Source organism: Passer montanus, unplaced genomic scaffold, assembly GCF_014805655.1.
Source record: "Passer montanus isolate IOZ18808 unplaced genomic scaffold, ASM1480565v1 scaffold37, whole genome shotgun sequence".
Lineage (NCBI taxonomy): Eukaryota > Metazoa > Chordata > Aves > Passeriformes > Passeridae > Passer > Passer montanus.
This window is the reverse complement of record NW_024368485.1, coordinates 6,624,732-6,644,500: the sequence shown is the minus strand read 5'-3', so window position 1 is coordinate 6,644,500 and position 19,769 is coordinate 6,624,732. Positions and strand designations below refer to the sequence as shown.

General features: G+C 41.4%; 1 protein-coding gene across 6 annotated transcripts; it reads right to left on the bottom strand.

Annotated features, from left to right (window-relative positions):
• Positions 1-330: 330 nt before the first annotated feature.
• Positions 331-18,991, bottom strand: PAPOLG (poly(A) polymerase gamma). 6 transcript variants are annotated; one of them, XM_039717193.1, is made up of 23 exons: positions 18,844-18,991; positions 16,331-16,489; positions 16,148-16,214; positions 15,425-15,506; positions 15,232-15,341; positions 14,601-14,654; positions 13,431-13,542; positions 12,472-12,561; positions 11,778-11,916; positions 11,563-11,635; positions 11,360-11,480; positions 10,959-11,043; positions 10,613-10,666; positions 8,912-9,031; positions 8,544-8,653; positions 6,745-6,866; positions 6,489-6,658; positions 5,487-5,575; positions 5,171-5,409; positions 4,233-4,304; positions 3,712-3,765; positions 2,849-2,943; positions 331-546 (listed from the first exon to the last, which is right to left on the bottom strand). In XM_039717193.1, exons 1-23 carry the CDS (start codon positions 18,861-18,863, stop codon positions 486-488), a joined length of 2,298 nt encoding a protein of 765 aa, XP_039573127.1. In that variant the 5' UTR covers positions 18,864-18,991; the 3' UTR covers positions 331-485. The 6 variants fall into 6 exon arrangements, with proteins under 6 accessions (XP_039573127.1, XP_039573126.1, XP_039573128.1 ...); XM_039717192.1 differs by having other exon boundaries at positions 18,651-18,923; XM_039717194.1 differs by having other exon boundaries at positions 18,702-18,923.
• Between the last annotated feature and the right edge of the window lie 778 nt (positions 18,992-19,769).

Sequence of the window (19,769 nt, the reverse complement as noted above, 5' to 3'; positions counted from 1 at the left end):
TTAACTGCTTCCTTGCTTGTACCTAATGAGTAAAACCACAGATGTTAACTCCTGCAAGGGAACTTCTTGCTCAAAGTTACTGACCAGACACAATTCCAATGCAGAGCTGCTCCTCGTGGAAGAGACTGAGATGAGGGAACAGTGCTCAAGCCAGACACCCAGCAAGCAGCTAAGAAAGCAGAGAGAAAAGAACAACGTTTGGAGGAAGTCTGATACCAAAGAGCTTCCCTCACTGAGTCCTCAGGCAGGAGTAACTTCCCTTTCAATCACTTCAACAGAGGAGAACACCGAAGTTGAGTAAGTTTGAACTTTATTTACAAACAGCTGAATTCTAATCTGCAGAGTCCTGGGGCAGCATCGAACTTCTGCAGCATCCAGGGAAACTCCAGAACACTGATGTCACTTGACATCACACTTGACATCCTTATATGTCAAGACACATTAAGATAAGACGTGTAATTCACCAATGGATTAAGTCTGAGAAACTAGTAACCTAAATTCTTCCTGAATGTTCTTCTCAAAACCCTGAACATTCTTCTTAAAACCCTAAGAGTGAGGAAGAAAATAAAAAAAAATTTATAAAGAGCAATTAGAAGATAACCACAAAGCAAGAGCAAAATAAAATGATGTGTGTTAATGTATATCCATAGCTAGATTACTTTAGTTTGAGAATAGTTGCATAAGTGCATGTGCTGACATAGAGCCTATGGGAAAATCATCCCTTGAACAGTCTTGGAACACTCATGTGGAAGAATTTAAAAGCATAGGAATATTACAGGACTGTAGTCTAGTACAAAACACTTCCCAGATTCCTTTTGCCGTTTATCTTATCACCTACTTCAGCTTTAGTTCCTTCAGATTCATGATGGATTTATATTTACACAGGTGCTGAAGTTGTATACCTACTGTAACTGGTACACACAAGTGACAATGTTTGAGTGCCACTGGTTTAGAACAGGTCACAAAAAGGAGGCAACTATTTTATAAACCCAAGGTGTAGTTCTGCTAAAAGCTACTTAGGTTAAAATTAAGAAACAGTACCCCTATTACTTAAGTCAAAGCCTTGCAGTCTAAGTTTTGGAGGGTAGAAGGAAGAACAAGGCCTCAAACCCACTAAGGCTGATTTCTGAAGGATAAACTGCATTTGAAACAAGCTGGAAACCAGAGAATAAAGGATAAAAACAAGTAGCTTGTGATAAATGTAGCCATGCTTTCTCCATGGGTTTGGGATACTAGCAGCAGAGGGAATGCTAAGGAGTTAAGACATGACAAGACAGATACCACCTCTTATTTCCTTACAATCCTTCAGTCTCCTCACTAAGGTGCACATTTAAGATGTTTAGAGCTCTCTCAGATTTGCTCTTTAAGACAAGCAACTAATTTTAAAACATTCAATATTGTCCACATATCAAACCAGGACTCTGGGTGAGTCATGCAGTTTGCAAACTGCACAATGCAGAGAGCATCAAATCAAACCCCAGATCTACCAGAAGCAGGAAAGCAAAGCAGTGTTCCTGGTCTCCTCAGACTTACTCTAGCATGGCAGTCTAGTGGTGGACTTGGCAATGTTAGGTTTACAGTGTTAGGTTAGCTGTACTCTAACTTAAAGGTTTTTTCCAACCTAAATGATTCTATGACATTAAAATTCTGTAGAATGCTTTTCTCTGGCACTGCCTTCCTCCCATCCCTTTAGAGTTGGTTTAGTTGTTTAGATTTTTTTAAACAGATCCCATCTGCACTAAAAAAAAAAATAAAGAAAGAAAAAGAGACTAAAGATTTTAAATTTCACTTTGAAGATAGTTTTTTACAGTACATACAAAAATACTCTGGAAAAACAACTTACAAATTCACTTATGAAACCACCAAATGATAAAGAAATTACAATAGAGAAATAGCATAATACTTGTTTCATATAATCAGAATTTCTCCCCACCCCCCAAAACCCCTAATGCACTTAGCTGGGTAAGCAGTGTTATCAGTTTACAGAACCAGACTCAAGACTACGACAGGTTTTCATGTAAGCATTCAGAAGAGCTTTCAGGGTTTATCTGAAACCACTTTCTGCAGGCAGCTTGCAGGTGGGCAGTAGTGTCAGGACAGCCTTGGCTGTTGCAATGTTTCAGTGCATCTTCGCTGTGTGATCAGAGTTGGGCTTCACTACCCAGGGACACAAAAAAACTTCTCAAGTCTCATGCTGGAGCAGTCTTGAGACACAGAAAGTACCAGATAACACAGCATGGGACACGTCTATCTCATCTCCATACCTTGGCAGCATCCTCTGCTGCATTTCCTTCAACACTGAGCTCATGTACAGGCCTCCACGGGAGGCAATACCTGTGCAGTGCATGGCTGTGCAAGGCAGTGGGAAGCTGCAAGCCAAGGAAGCTGAGCACCATTGTGAGAGAAGCACAGGAGTGCGTGTGCCAAATGGGAAAATAATTGGAGAGAAGAACAAGGCATGCACATCAATCAGGCAAGCACAAAGGAATACAAGCATGCTCCAACACACTTGAAAACAGAATGTGGTTGCAGCAACTAATTAACCCTGGTGGTATATATACATTCTGAATCCAAGGCACAGGACAGGTTGGCTTTTGTAGCTGTTTCAGCTGGTGACAATTTAGACTTTTTAAAAACTCCTAAAGGTAACTGTTCCAAGCACATGCAAAGAGTAGTTCAAAAGGAAGCAAGCATCTAACAGCAGTATAAAAATCAGACCATGATTTTAACTGGTCAGGTACAGTAGGGCCACAGTAACCTTCTACCTTTGTTAGTAACTACAACACACATTCAGAATAAGGACTGGTAACAAGTGATTATCCTCTTCACCTGAAGATCAACCACTTACCCATTAAGGGTAAGTTTGATGGACCTTTTAATAATACGAATGCTATTTGTTGGAACAGGAGATGAAGAATCTGGCAGTTCTTTACTGGAAAGCCTCTGTAACACACAAACAGATGCCACAGAAAATAAATTTAAGAAGGAATTTTTAGTTAATTATTGAATTAAGTTAAAATTCATTACTTCAGAAGCAGGAGCAGATGAACCCTTTCCTAGCTGAATATAACATTCTTTGTGTAACATTGTTTATGTACCAAACCTGTATGGCCCAAACCCATTTTCAGAGAAGCCTTTTGTTTTTTTTAACCACACCACTTATTTAACTACCACCATCCAGAGGAAGAACATTTTCCCCTCTGCACAATTATTTTCTTGCATGAACTGAGACCAGTACATCCCTGATGGGGGGGAAATCAGCTGTGAGTTGCTCAACAGCACAGTAAAGGAAGATTGTTCTCATATCCACGGATGAGGAAAACAGAGTCTCTACTGTCTGGATCACTTCCAGTCTCACAGCCTCCATTTCACAACATTCTACATGACACAGAGCAGTTAGTCACCTGAAGACTTCAAAGCTTCCAAGGCTCATCACAGAAATCAGTATACAGGTACTGATAACAGTACAAGAAAACCAAACCAGGACACAAACTCAGTGTCTGAGGGCATGGAAATGTAGTTTTCCAAGTTCAAAATCGGAAACTTTGGCTTTTGTGAAGGTCATTGTTCAGTTATTTAATTTGTTGGAAGCACAACAGGCAAAACCCTACTAATCTTCAAACCACCAAGTTTAATGGTACATAAATCTTTGCACATATAATGAAAACGCTAGCTCTGCTTTACCTATGAATACAAATGCACAATAAATACCTGTGATCTTGATGTGATCACTGGAATCTGCATGGATTTTCCATCAAGGACACCCTAAAAAAGCCAGAAGGGATTTGTTAGGCAGTATTGCCAGGTTCCTGACTGAGAGGCAGCAAGTTGTGGCAGTGAGGATACCTTAAAATCATACATGCATTAACAACCTCCACCCCATGGGGCGTGGGTTTAGGCATCCTGAAGCCCTAAAACCACACAGACAGTGGTTCAGGTATTCCAAACCTCACCAGCAAGATCTCATCTTGATTTGAGGGTGTGCCCTCAAGAGTTCATGCCTCAGTAATAAGCACCATGAATAGCAAAGCTCTTTATTTTCCCTTTGAGAGGTGAAAGGATTTAGTCTTTACAGCAGTTTTAATTTACATCTGTGAATCAAATAGTTTTAAAAAGAAAATGCATTTTTGTTTCCATCAGTAAACATGCAGAGAATTTGTGTGAGGCAGTCTAATCACTGAACTATTGAGCTTTTCAGTTAGTCCACTGAGTAAAATCACTCAAAAATTTACATTTTTTGTAGTGCTCTTCCTCCCATCTTGAGTGTATCCACTTTCTGTGAAATCGGAGTCCCACACGTTTAGCTGGAGGAACAAAATACACAGACTCAAAATAATTGCTGTGCTAAAATTCTCTTATTTGGGTACAGCTTCCAGTTAACACATCAAATGTATTAGGGGCCATTCTTAAAAGAATATTCACACAAGTCCACCATTACCCCACAGGAATTTTAAGCCTCTGGAAAAGCCCTACTACCCAAACTCTGAAATCTGTACTTGCAATATTCAGTACCAGATTACAGTTCTACAAGATGATTCTTTACAAGTGCCAAAACTCGGGGTTCTTTTTCTGGTTGTTCTTTGCCTGTGCCTCAAATCAGAGGTCAAGAACAGCTAACTTCAGGATATTTACACATAGGAATAAAACAAATGAAATATTAACCTACAAGTTCCACAAACCAAGATTTAACAAGAAGCTCCACACTATCATTTCAGAAGTAATGACCTATCGAGTAGGCTGCTGATTTCTAAAGCAGCAGAACCATCAACAGGCACTCAAAAAGCATCTGCCAGAAATAGATTAGCTCATACTTTTACAGTCATAAGATTCATATCTTTGTTTGGAGATAGGTTTTTTTCTGAATTAAGAACTGCTTCCAGATGAGACAGTTCATTCAGCAATTGGTCACTGCAGTGACAGGTAAGTACAGCAGTATTTAGATACCTTGGCACCTGATGAGAAGCAGTCATTAAGTGCCAGATCTTGGAAACATGTTAATAGTTATACATCATATTCATTATGATTACATTCTAGTTCAACTAGAATGTAAATTTAGATTCCCAAATCCTTTGGGGATGTATAAACGCATTCATTTTCAGTTATTTAACTTGTTCTACATCAGTAATTAATACTGCTTTCAACCCTCCTTGGCCTAGCCCCCCCTTCTTGCCTTTTCTCCATCTATGGCTTTTTGGGGGCATTCTCCTGATGCGTGTGGACGAGATACTTTAGAGGTTGGTGAAAAATGCTGCTCAGGTGAAGCACTCCTAGGATCCGTGATTAGAGTCCCACTTAGTTTATGCTGTCCTTGCACAAAACACGTTCTGAGTTGACAAACCGTGTTATATCCTGGAATGGTGCAACCCGTGGGAGGTCCCGATGCTCTTAGTGCAACTGTAGCCTCCATTTCTGTAGGAGACACCTGGCTTTTAGAGTTTGGCCACCACATCAAAAACTACATTCCACCTACCACTCCAAATACATACTTGGGTCAGTGACAGGAATGCAAAGTCCCTTAGACGTGGATGGCTCAGCTACACTGTTGGCACCACTACAACTCTGACATTCAACATTTCTATAAAAGTCAAACACTTGAGTTATAAAATGCTAGTTTGTAAGATACTGTATATGTCATTTCCAGAAAGTGCATGCAAGACAAACATCGACCTCCTTAGCCCCTTGTCAGAGCTCTATTAAACAACACAACCTCCCAGGTAGCACAGCACCAGACCATCATTTTGCTGGATTTCAGACTGCAGATTTAAACTCAAGCTTTTTCTTTGAGTCTTTATGTGCTGATATATTTTCCCAGATTAGCCTACCCAGCACACTGTGCTGCTTTGAACCACTGTTCTCTTCTACCCAGATGCCCACACAACTTTTTGGTTGTTTATTTTTTTTTCACGTGACTCCTACAGTATCAAACATTCTGAACAGAGCAGCTATCACACATTTGGTAGGATTGGGCAATTACTCTCAGGATTACGTATTCTTTCCTGTGCTTAGGGATAAACAGACTTCCCAGGAAGTGACAGATATTTTACTGCCTGAGCTCTCATACCACTCCACTAAGTCAGCAACAGCTCTGGTGTTTCTGACACCAAAATCAGTATGTCATTAGAACTTAATCTACTTGGCATTAGCAGTACTTTTTGTTAGAACTAACACTTGCACATAAAATACTCCAGCTTCAAGTTACCCACTAACCTGTGAAGATTTACATTCAAGACATTCAATTTCCCTGGTGTCAATACATCCAATTTCCCTGGTGTCAAGTTCTCCATTCCTACATGTTCATGGATATTATTTAGTTTTTTTCAAGAATTCCTTTAACCTGGTCTCCTACCACATGCCCAATGGAGATTCCAGCTTTGTTCCTGAAGCTCTTAGAACCCTCCACATAGATCCAAACTAGAAATCCTAGACTCATTTACAGTGGGAGTCAGTTAAAAGCAGCTTCTCCACAGTTCCAAGGTTATGGCACTAACCTTTCTGTCTCTGCTGTAGAGATGTCCAACTTAGATATCTTATTTAACGAAGAGGAATTAGAGGGTGTTCTGGAATCTCTGTCTTGGGAACCATCCAAACAGCTTTCACCTAAAGAAGACCTTTTGCACTGAAGTCCACTATTATTTTGACTAATATCTGACACCCTTTGCTGAAACGACAGTTAAAAATTAAGTCTTCAAGTAATCATTAAAGCTTTTATTAAAAATTACCAGAAGCGCTGAATTTTTATTATACCTTCTTTCTTTTCTGTAAGGTTCCTGCTGGCAAAAAATAATGGAGTTGCTTTCTCTTCACATAAGTTGCCTCAATCTTCATACCTTCCTTTAGGATGTTGAGGGCACTGGCCTGCCTGTAAACTGACATCAAAAAGAGCATTGTAGCTTCATGGGGATGTTTGCATTAGTGCTGGTCAGTTATATTTGGTTTCAGCAGTTCAAATTTGCATTTTTAAATTCTATCTGCCGAGGAAGCCAGACTGGATTTTAGGGACATCTGACTTAGACTCACTGCAATTTAAGCAGGTTTTTCTCAACTGCCTGGAAACAGCCTTTTGTGCAACTGGCAAAGGCTATAGCAGCACAACAGTTATTACAGAGTTAAGTCACATTTAGATAAGCTTATCTAACTGGCCTATCACGGGAGCATAACTGGAAAGTCAGCTTACTGACACGCAGAGTGGGAATCAAAGCAAGGATGTGCAACTCAAAGGCTTTGCACAGGAGACCAGAAGTGAAGTAAAAGCACAGACATGAGCCCACACACCAGTATGGACAGTCCCTTCAAAAGAAATTCGGTAGTTTGTATGTAAAAGGGAAATAAAGTTCACTCAACAAAAGCCCTCCAAACTGAGCGTTCTATTCTTGTGCTCCTCAACCTGAAATTAATCTTTGCCCTCTAAAATTATTCTCTCAAAGTCAAGGCACATGGTAACAGCTCTCTAGCACAGAACTACTGGTTATCCCCACGCACGCCAAAGGATTTCCCACCTCTCAAGGAACACCTTTTCTGTTCAATTCTCTCTGGATTCACACCCAGCACATACCATAGGCTGTGCTTCATTAAAATAAGAGCACACAGCTACACTAACAATGTTTGTGCACAGAGGATTTACCATTAGTTCTCTCAGCAGCATGTAAATCTCATTAACATAACTCACATTTGCCATTGAAAGGCAGTGCCACTGGATGTAGTGTGCAAGTACAGATAACAGTGCAGGTCTGAGGTAATCACCCTGCCTGCCTTGTAACTCAGATGAGAGTTTTGATGCATTTTTCTGTGCTTTTCTCATATCCCAAGTATGAGCCAAGAAGGAGGTTGGGTTTTACTGCTTTTACTCATGTCACCTGAGCAAAATAACACAGAAGTCATGCTGGTGCTATGGATAAACTCCAACAAACATTTACAGGATTTCACTGTTTAGAACTTTGTCCAAACACACTCGTCACTCAGAAGAATAGCCTGATTTCCTTATTATTCTAGCATTATCTAACACCTGCAATGTTATTTTATTTCTACATCTATTAGAATAATAACAGACTATAAACATGAAAATTTACATGCAAGACTGCATGCAGTTACACTGTGACAACCTGGCAGCTTTAACACTTCTGGGATATTATACACAAACTGTCTTGGAAAAATACCATCAACAACTCCTTGCAGAGCCTGACACAATCACTTCCCACTTCCAAAGTTCAGCAGCTGACCACTGTTTGACAAGTATAGCTACCCCAGCAAATGGGCATCTCTGTGCTTCACAGCTGACTGTGCCCTACAAGAAATGCAGTTTTGTGAGGACTTATCTCACATATGGTACTCGGTGTATGACTAACACACTTTTGTTTTAAGATGGCCTTACTTTGACTAACATCAACACAATGTGTTTTTGAAGCTAATCTTTTGTATGTTGCTATCTACAGGGATATCTAATGACAAAAGGAAGTACTTGGTGAAGCAACTTCCACTGGAAGAATAAAAAGAATGACACAAAAAGAATGACGCTCTGCAAGTCTAGAGCAAAAATAGAGCCTTACCTGTATCTGTGAATGACTGTATCCCATGTGTTAGATCAACGTTAGTCTTTACTGCACTTTCTGCCTTCTTAAACACAAGCCCAAGAAACCACATTGATACATATCCACTCCTAAAAAGAGAGATTCACAAACCTGAGTTGGGTACAGATACCAGTTATTTGGATTCTGGTACATTTTAGTTGTTCAGTTTAGAGCCAGCCCAGACTTAATTTCTCAGAGCACTCCTCCCTGAACTGCTCCCTTCTTTAAAAGTATGTTATGTGCTCAGGACCCCGCCAGAAACCTACTGAACCCCCCTCACCAATGAACTGAGGGGAATGAAGATAGAATTTGGCCAATGTGTAATTCAGAAAAGTAAAAATACTCACTGTTTATAGAGAACTTCATTGCCAGGGAAAGACTGTGGCTGCACGTGTGCTATAGTTATAAATTCATTCCTCTCCAAGTTCCCAACCAGCACACGGATTTTAGACTCGACGAGGCCAATCCTAATAAAAACAAGAGGTATTTTATTAATTTTTAACTGTTTCCAGCTCAACAGTTAGATGCTTTTTGGTAATACAGTGTTAACCAATCAACAATATATATAATATATATTTTATACATATAGATAATATATATAAAATACAAGCAGGCACTGGATCTTTATATCACACACACACACTAATTTGAGATGTTCCCAGTGACATCTGTGCTTTTGTTTCTAAATACAGAGAAATAAGTTTTACATGCACTCTGCAGAGTTCAGATACAACACTCCCACCTATAACCTATGATGAAAATAAAAAGGAGCAGATCTCAGCACCTCTGGGGTGCAGCAAAACTCCTTTTTGCCACAAGAATCAAGGAGAACAGGGGTTTTGAAAAGGCTAAAGCACAGCTGTTCAAGTTACACCCAAGTAAAGATGCAATTCTTCTTGCACATTGATGAGTGAAAATGTAAAAATAGTTATTTTAATAAACAAGTCATCTAGTCAACACTCCCCTCAGAAACTTCCCTAAGAAATGAATCATGACCACGAGGGCTTCAATTTCAATAAAGTACTGGCATTTCATCCTTCTGCCTAAAACTCTGTTAACTTTAAAAGCAGTCAGAAATCTGTATATTCTTCAAAAGCATGTTACGTTGATGAACAACAGATATGTTATCTATTTCCAAACCCACTCAAGAACTGGTGAACTAAACTTTCCTTATAATAGACTGAAGCAAGTTTATCTTCTGCTTATCATTTTCCCAAGCTGCAAAACTGGAAAATTCACCTCTATTTCTGTCACTGAAAAAAACATCAGCTCTTACCACAGCCAGAATTTCCCTTGTCTTTATTGTGAGGTACAAAAAGCTTTGTTCGCTCAAGAACATTTCACATTAAAAATTATTTGGCCCTCTGCCCATACATCTTGTTGTACACAGCTGTGACTGATATCAAGCTGCAGCTGATAAGATTTTTAGGTGAATATTTTAGAAAGTTCAGATAAAAGGTATTACCTATTAGAACTATTTCTAAACATCAAGCTATCTTTTAGAGATGGCACGGGAATTATTTGACTTAAGGCACAAGCCAAACTTTGAAATAAAAGTAAGGTGCCCACAGAATGGGTGTCTGTTACAGAGAGGTGTTTTGCTTCCTTACTTGAGCAAAGCAAGTAAGTTTGTTAATTTCTTAACAGACTTAACAAAGAAACCCACTGGAAAGTGATAAACACACATTATAGTGCCTTAATCCCTCCTCACCATTTCCTCTTATTTCAAAATTCAGTGACTCAGCACATTCACATGGGTTAAATAAGTAATTAATGGCAAATCTCCTTTCATTGAAGAGAAGTAGGTCTGGAATAGGCTGACTACACACCAGTGCAATATAGTCTTCATATATCACAGTAAAACTCTTTATGAGAACAAGTGTAAGGCTCTAGAACAGTGGTCTTCAAAGCAGGGAGGGAAGGGGGTATATTCCATGCCTAGTTGCATAGTTACCAACTTTAATTATTAATACAATTAACAACAATGTGGTGCAACATTGAATTGAGTCTCAGTTTTGTACTGGACCCACATTTAAAGCAGCACTTACCAGTTTAGGTGATGCTCTTCTGTAAAGGCACTGGCAGTCAGCACAATGTAATGTCTAGAAGAAGAAAGGCAATTGAGTACAGTAGCTCAAGATTTTATTCTATATTCTAAATATCAGACGATTTTTTTTTCTTAGTAGTAAAAATGCTGTGAGTGTCCTAAGACAGCTTTTCCTATCTTCCCTATGCTTATACGTGCCAAAACTTATATGACTACTTCCAGTTTCTTTAAAAAGCTCTAAACTGAAAAACATCAATACAATTTTCTATTTAGACCCCAAGTTAAAATTCATTATGCTAACCACTAAGTAAATAACTTCAAGTTCAGACAACAGATTTCATACATACTTGTACTTCTGAAAGAAGTTCAGTGGTTCAAAGAGCTTTGGCCAGTCTGATTTTCCTTTGAGAATCTCATCTGTAACTTCAAGACCTACAAATATAATTGAAAATCTTATCACTACTTTTTAAAAATCTTTTAAAATTTTTATGACTGTTTTTTAAAGATTAGCATGACAAAGTTTACATGATTGTAACAGTAACTGACCGAAGAAAAAAAGCAGGAATTCCCCTGACAAAATGCAGACCCCACAACAGCTTATTGGAAAACTGGTTCCTTGTTGCCTGCAATGGGCATTATTTCCCAGAGAAATCTTAAACCTAGAGCACCTCACTGAACAAAGCTAAATCAGATGACATGGTTTCATGGAGCAAGAATGACACTTGAATAAGCACAGAATGTACTTTACCACGTTGGAACTCCTCTACCATGACTGCTCGTGTTGACACAGACACGTTGTACGTGGAGTTCTGCTGTGGATAGGCCGGGGTGATGATGGGCATCACGTGGTACCTGTCTGAAGGGTTCACCTACGAGGTTACAACAGCTCTGTTTAGCACCAGCTCAGGGCAGAACAACGTTTTAATGCTTCTGAATTCAATGGCTACCCACCCTAGGGTCCCAGACTGGTAAATTAAGGAAGCTCTCTTCAAGTCGTTTCAGCAATACTGGCTTTGGCCAATCCCTATAGAAGAAAAAACAGTGAAGTGTCCATTTTAAGCTTTGCTCTGCAATTCAGGGCTGCATGGGATGCTGTCAATGTACATCTTGATATAGACAATTACAAGTGTTACTTCTTTACGCAAATTAAAATAAACAGCTTTTACCATTTTGAAAAAATCAAGAAGAACTTGTTAACGAGAGTAGAGGCCAAAGCATTTGGGTAGAGTTGACATATTCTTGCTACCAGCATGGCCCAGGAGACTCCACCAAGAAATCCCATGATGTTGGAGTAAACACCACGTCCTGGAATGGATACCACACAGTTAGTCTGTGGTCTTTCAAATTGTGCAGCTGGTGCTGCAAATCTATAGAACACTTAATTTCAGCCTCCATGTCATTTGTTTTTGCAGTGCAGAGAGGCCAAATTGCTGGTCCTTACAGTGATGAGAAAAAGAATCAGTACAACACCACATCCCAAAATATTGCTGCTGTGAAACTTGCTTGTGCTGCTGCACCTACTGCTTCACTCCAGCTCCCCTTAAGAGAAGGGTTCTGCCATTCTTCTAGAACCTGCTCTAGCCACATAGGCAAATGGGACTTTTTTATTCCTTTTACACTTAACTGGGAATTTTTATCATTTGTGGTCGGGTTCCTGATAAGCAGTGTTTCATAAGCACTGCGCTCTTCTCTGAACTCCACCTCCATTAAAAAAACACATGGAATTTACCACGTGGACAAACCACGGCTTTTAATGTAACAACTGTCATTTACACAGCAAACCAGAGCTGAGGTACATCCAACAGCGAGCACGAGGTGCCTCTGCAAGGTCTGAAGGTCAGCAGCCACCCTGGCACTCACGTTTTGCCCACAGTTTAACCGCACGGAGCGTGAGCCGGAAGTTCTCCAGGTTGGGCACCAGGCGCAGTATTTCATCCGTAACCCTGCTGCCTGCAAGACAAAAGGTGAAGCACAGGAGTTCCCAACAACAGGCACAAGTCAGCTGTTCCTACACAGCATCAACAGCTTATGGTTCAAGTCTAAGAAAACAGGTCTGCATTACTTGCTTTGTATTAAATTACCAATTGCACATAACCTTCACCATCACTTTAGGTAACTGGTGCCCTCAGCAGCTTTGTTTAGACTACAACCAGCAATTTTTAAACAAAGCCTCTCCACAGGATGTTTTGGCCATAAACTACAACCCAGGAAGCTCCAGCTCAGCATGAAGAAGAACTTTACGTGGCAGGGTGGCAGAGCACTGGAATGGGTTGCCCATGAGAGGTTGTGAAATGTCCCTGTCTGGTGGAATTCAAAACTCACCTGGACACATTCCTGGTCAGCTGCTCCAGGTGACCGTGCCTTAGCTGGGAGGTTGGACTGGATCATCTCCAGAGGTCCCTTCCAACCCTAAATATTCTGTGATTCCAGAAGCTAGGTTTCTTTTGACAGCCAGCAACCATTAAACCAATTGGTGCTAAACATTGAGCAAGTCAGACTTCAGGTATTTTAATTACTTTTTTTTTAATGAATGACCATGTTTTTCCTTCATACATTCTTATCAAGTGCCCTACTTAGTCATCTGAATTTCTGGGGCAAGCTGGAGCACCTGCTCACAAACCAATCAAACAAACATGAGACACAAGTCTATGTAAACACACAACTCCTTGAAATACCTAAATTTAGGCTCACTGGCCAGCTCCACAGCACTCAAGTACACTGGAGATCAGTTTCTGCATCTTGTACAGAAATGTGGGCTGTGCCACGTGCATTCTATGCCAATTTAAATGTCTCTGCAAAGCTGTGCAGAGCATGCTCACCATTCAGGCTCCGTATGCATCTTATATCCAGGCTTTTGAGGCACGAGTCATCCCTGAGATCGAGATCATCAGAAACCGTGGGCAAAGAGAGCTTTGCAAACACCAGATCAATCTTCAAGAGAAAAAGGTTCAAACATGACTTACAATACAGCACTCTTTGCAAACAGGACACTAATGAGGGACACTTGGTCATTCACGTGGTGAACATTTGTATTTAGAATTAGGGGACCACAGATAAATATTTATTTGCCAGAAAACAAGAAAACTGCTCTAAGTTCCCTATTTGTTTACAAAACCACCTCTTTTTTTTAACCTCAGGAAAGGAAGGGGTGTTTTTTTGAAAGCTGGAAAGATTACTCTAAACTTAGAAGTCCTATTAAAAGGACATTTTTAATTAACCATAAAATTAAGACAAATTAAAATCACCTCAACTATACTTCAACAAATGACAAAGCATTTTCTTTATGCTGTAAGGCCTTAAGGATCTGTTTTTAGTATAACCTGAGGCAAACAAATTACTCTGTGAATGTCTGTACCAGACAAAGGCCATGAAGAGGTCCTTGAATAAGTGTCTTCATGACAGTAAATACCAAGCAGTAACTTGCTTAGGTATTACAGCAACTGGGTATTTATTCCCTACATGAAATGTATTCCAGATAGAAGGATTCCTGCAGCTGACAAACTGAGGCAGGAGCCCAGTGAGTAGTTTTAATTTTCCATGTTGTTTGTCTCACAGGGTGTTCATTTTTGATTTGCAGCAGAAGACCAGGCGATTTGTGCAGGGAACCACAACAGAAACACCTCCTGCAGAAAGGGAGCTCTCATCAGAGCCCAGGGGAGTCAGCAAGGACACTGCCTTTACTCCCACTCTGCACATCCTTGGGAGATAAGTGCCACCCAAGCAGGCTACCCTGGTCTGCAGCATGGGCTTAAAAAAAGATGTCACTCATGTTCCCACGCTTGCCAGGCTACCTAGGGGCTTATTTTCCTAGAAGATCCCATTTTACTTCTTCTGGGACAGGTTGCAGTCTGGCTGTTTAATTACAGTTCCCTAAATATGCTGCAATGTACCAATAAACTCATAAAACCCTGAAAAAGTTATCTTACTTTAAAGCAAGAAAAAAAAATCTTACTTAAAGGTGAAAAAAACCCAAAAATTAAAATTCTTACCTCAATGCCATCAAACTCAAATTTGATAACAGGTACATATGCATCCTCAATGGCCTGTGAAGGAGAGGATATCTCTAATAAGATATCCTTTTGCTACTTTAAAGTTTTTCCTATACTATGATGAAATACAGAATTTACTCTGAACTACTCAGTACAAAGACTGAGTTGCTTCCAAACACAAAAATGCTAATAACTCTCAGGCAGGAGAGCACTATTATGCTACCAACACTAGATTTTATTAAAAGATCTTATTTAGGCAAGAGATTGAGAGGCTGATTGTGTACTGTAACAGAGAGTGCACAACAAGCCATTGGTATCAGTGGCTGTAAGCCCTTCCTACATCCAAGGTGAAAACACAGCTTCCAGGGACAGCCTTGCTTTCTGATACAGCTGACTCATTCCCAAAACACAGCGAGGGGAGAGGGACCACAAAAACTCTTTTGTCATGTGCTCATTGGGGAAAGGAGCCAAGAGCTGGACAGCAACATCTTCACGCTGCATAAACCAGTATATTGGAGGGTACTCAAAATTGATTGAATTTTGGCTTGTAAGATATTTGCTACCAATGCAAGTCTTTTACAGTCTCTTACTGTAAAATGTACACAATCTATCAAGCAGAGAGTTTACTCACTCTCAGGTTTTTTACTTCCTCTTGATTCTTCAGTTTTTCAAAGAATGACTGAAAAAAATCTGATCTTTCCACGTGACTGGGAGCAACACAAAGAGCATCTATGTCTGAACCTGCAGAGAGATTCCATTTCTCCTGTTACTGTTGGAAGCCACTTTCCAACACCAGAACTATGACCAGGCACTGAAAGTACTACCTTTGGTGTGTACTCCAAGTCTGTAGGAGCCAAATGTAAATATTTTGCCACCAACTTGCTCTGTTATTGAAGGGGGAAGATTCTGTGGGCAGAAGAGAAAGTTTAAGATGCACTTTATCTTCTGTGCAAGCTTAACTTGCATGTAGGTTATTTAGAAAAACTGCAACAGCCTGTGTAAGCAATGTCTTCTCACTCCCTTACATTTCAGTTTACCAGGTTTTGATTCTGTTTTTCTGAAATAAGTTGAGCTTGCAACTCCAAAAAAAGATTATAGGTGACGTAGCAGTACTTCTATTAATTTATACAAATTAAGACCTATTATTAGACTTCCCTGCAGCAGAGGCACATAAATTAACACAGCCTAAGAGCCATTCAAAGGGCATGTCTAGAATCATAATTTCAATCTAGACTGAGTGCTGTAGGCTGTCTGGGGCAAGGTTAGTGCCAGTTTTACCATCTTTCTCATCCACAATGCCTTGTTTTGACTTTGTTAACAGCTAAGAGTCAACTGATTGAGCCAATGCAGGAATTTATTCAGTTCCCCAAAGACTGTGAGATCTTGATCTTGTAATATCTTTTACAACTTACTTCAGTGGCAGTTACTACAGCTCTACTTAAGATATTTAAGAAGTTAAAAGCTGAACTTTAGCACAGATCCCAGGAGCGTAGCCTTTAATTCAAAATACTTCAGCTGTTTTGACAAAAGCAAAAAAAACCTCTTACCTTGCTTTCAGCAAGCTCTGAAATCCATTCTCTAACAAAGTTATTCAGTTTACCAAGAACAGTTGTCCTGTAAAGAAAACTCATGCTAAGTTTGCTTAAAAAATAAAAAAAAACCAACCAAAAAACAACAAACAAAAAAAAAATCCAAAACCAAGAGGTTAACAAATTTTAGTCTTGTTATACCTGTGATAGAGTTCTTCCTCATCCTCAAACACCCCAAATGGCTTCATTGCTTCAATCAGCTTCTGAGTATGGATGTGGTCTTTGTCACTAGGAGGAGCCAAGCTAATTGGAGAGGTAAGTCCATAGTGCCCTTGAGGCTGGTTCTGCTGCCTGGAAGTACTGAGAGAAAATACAGGAATGAGTACATAAAACAAGAAAATCTTACTGGAAAACACCCTTTAGCTTACACTTCACAAATCCATCTTTGCCCTTTTGCCCAATGTTGAGAGAAAGAAAGCAAGAAAAAAAATCTTGCTGATCATTTTTAGAACACTGGACTTCACTTAGAAGTCACAACTACTTTAAAAAAAAGCACTTATGGATGTAAGAAACCATCCAAGATGCTGCCATCTTTATTTATTTGCATTGCTCCAGCCCATCAGAACTGATCACTGGGAAATGGAAAGGTTTGAAATCCAGCAAGGACAACCCTACAGACAGCACAAGTTTTGGACATTTCAGTTTCAATTTAAGGATATTCCAAACACTTCCTGCTAGAACCAAACAAGACAATTGTTTAAATTCCTTTAATTAAACGTTTTTGTTTGGTTTCTACTGATTCAGGAAGGGCATTGTAGTTGACTGTAAAGGCATATAGGTCTGTTAAACAGAGTTGATGCAATAAATTTGGTGAATTACTATATAAACCCCTTGTTTTAGAAAGGGAACAATGGAGGAAAAGCACCTTATTTTGCATTACCAGCTGAAACCAGAGAGAGGAAGGAGTGGGACTGGAGGTAAAAATGGTGCTTAATGCATCTCTAGAGAAACAGCAGCACCAAAAGGGGGAGACACCCCAAAAGCTCTCATCATGCTCATCAGGGTCCAGACCCAGACCCTAAGGCTCAAGGGATTAATTGTGCCATTACTGAAGCAGGATATTTCCCTCCTTCATATATGAGCATCTTCAAAGATCAGCTGGATTAGGCAAGAGATATTTATACTTATTTAGGGTACCTGACCCCTTTCTGGCTGGAACAAAATTAGGGAATGCTCAAAGGCAAGCTTCACCACTTGGTTTTTAAAAAGAGGTTATTGCACAGCTTCTTATTTCTAATCGTTGTCTTTACTCCCTCTCTTAAAGAGATTTCCCTCTCTTTAAGAATCCTTATGCAGTTACACACAGAGCTCCTAGTCATATAGGGGTTTTCCCCCTATTTCCTCTCTCCAAGCCTGTTTTTCAAACTTTCCTCTCTGTGCTTCCCAAAAAGCTGGGGGGGCAGGTATTAGGGCTGCAGTGCTATCAGCTGGTGTCCCCAGTCAGAAAAGCTGTTTATTTACAAGCCTAACTAGGCCTTGACCTAATTTACCTTGTTTATAGACATTGGCAATTTCCACTTCATAAATAAAAATATCCATAATGAGTATTTTCCTTCCTATGATATCATTTTCATAACAAATGCAGGAGGAAAGCCTGCACTTAATTGCTGTGCATTACAACTAAATTAAAACACCTACAGCAGCAACTGCTTCCATGTTTTATGCATTGCTTGCATTGTACGACTTGCACTTCATAAAGTTTGCTCAGAACAAGGGCAGGCTTTAGACTACACCAGCATTTAAGAAGTTTCCAAGGTACAAAAAGGCACCACCTGCCTTTCATTGCCTCATTCTGCCTACAGATAAATACAACTGGAGACTGACGTAAAGCACAGTATCAATTAGATAAACCTAATATTATTAGCATCAAATATGTTTATTTTAATTAAATATTATTCATATAAAATTCCTCTAGTCAACAGCAGATATTTTTCAGTTGCTTACACACATTACTGATAGTTTGACCTCATAACTTAAGAGGCGAGGGAAGCAGCACCTGGGAAGTTTCACTGAGTGAAACTTTTAAAGAATTTGTTGCCCCTTTTGGAATAACAAATAAATGAAGTCCTACTTTGCCCTCTCAAGCACATAATTAAGGGATTTTATGGATCCTAACACAAGTGGTACGACACCTATTCACCCACCAGCCTTCTGTTTAAACCAGAATCCTGTTGCACTTCAATATTTTGCCAAACCTTGTTAAAACCCGCGCACCACAGCAAAAACCTCCAAAGCAGGTGCCTGATCTGGTAAACCGCACTTTTACACAAAAAAGCCATCCTAAACGGATTTATTCTGGGTTTTGCCCCTTATTTTTAGCCGCCCAGAGCCTCCGGGCGCATCTCCTCCACACACCAATGGCGGAGGGTGAGCCACGCTGCGGGGCACAGGCCCGGGGCAGAACCACCAGAACCAACAGCAGAACGCAGGGAAAACAAGGAATCAGGAAAATCCCCACCACCTGGGACCTTCCACGAAGGGAGCCCAACTCCACCCTTCACCGCTGCCGCACCAGCTCATGCTGCGCGGAGCCCGCGGGCGGCTGCTGCCAGCTCAGGGCTGCCGGCGCCCGTGCCCGGCCTCGGGCAGTCACTGCTCTCCTCCGCCGGGCTCCGCACGACGCGCAGCCCCAGAGCAAGGCGCAGCCCCGTTACCGCCGTTCCTCGCCGGCCATTGCCGTTGCTTGGCGACGGCGGCGTCGCCGCCACACGCGGTGAGACCCGGGCGAGGCAGCCCCGCCACCCGCACTCCACCATTTATTTCAACCGAGGTATGCCTGCCCCTCGGGCGAGGGCGGCTCCGGCCCCCGCGGCCCGCCGGGGCCCCTGGCGGGGCGGCTCCGGCGGGTGTCCCCCCGCCCGCCGCGGCCCGGCGCTGTCCCCTCAGGGCAGGGCAGGGCAGGGCAGGGCAGGGCAGGGGCCCGCCCGCGCGGCGCCCCCTGGCGGCTGCGCAGGGCGGTGTCCCCTCACGGCTGCAGCGGGGTCCCTGAGCACTTTTGGGGACGGTGTTCCTTCCCCGTGGGCGATGTTCCTTCCCCGAGGAGGATATTCCTTCCCCGTGGCGCTGGCAGACCCGCCGAGGCCGGGCTAGTTGCCCGCAGCCCCGCGTCGCACCCTCCCTCCCTCACAAAGGGTGCTCCCCTCCTCACACAGGGTGCTCCCCTCCTCACACTCCCTTCCACAAAGGAGGGGTAAAAAAGTACGGGAATCGCTCTCTGACAGCTTCCCGACGTCACCTTCCAGAGAGGACGGGTGAAAAAAACCCCCAGGAATCGCTCTTGTATGAGTTTATTCTCACCCAGTAAGTGCAAGCCCAGCGTCCCTTGGCTGCAGCTGGTATCGGGAGGATTTAACGCGCATTGCTAATGGCAGCAAATAGCTTTGAGGATTTAACACTCATTGCCAATGACAGCAAATAGCTTTGAGGATTTAACACTCATTGCCAATGACAGCAAATAGCTTTGAGTACCCACCACAAGGTGGTCGGGATCACACACAATTATCACAGAAACACGGAGTGGTTTGGGTTGGAAGGCACCTTGAAGAGCATCCATTTCCACCCCTGCCACGGACAGGGATGC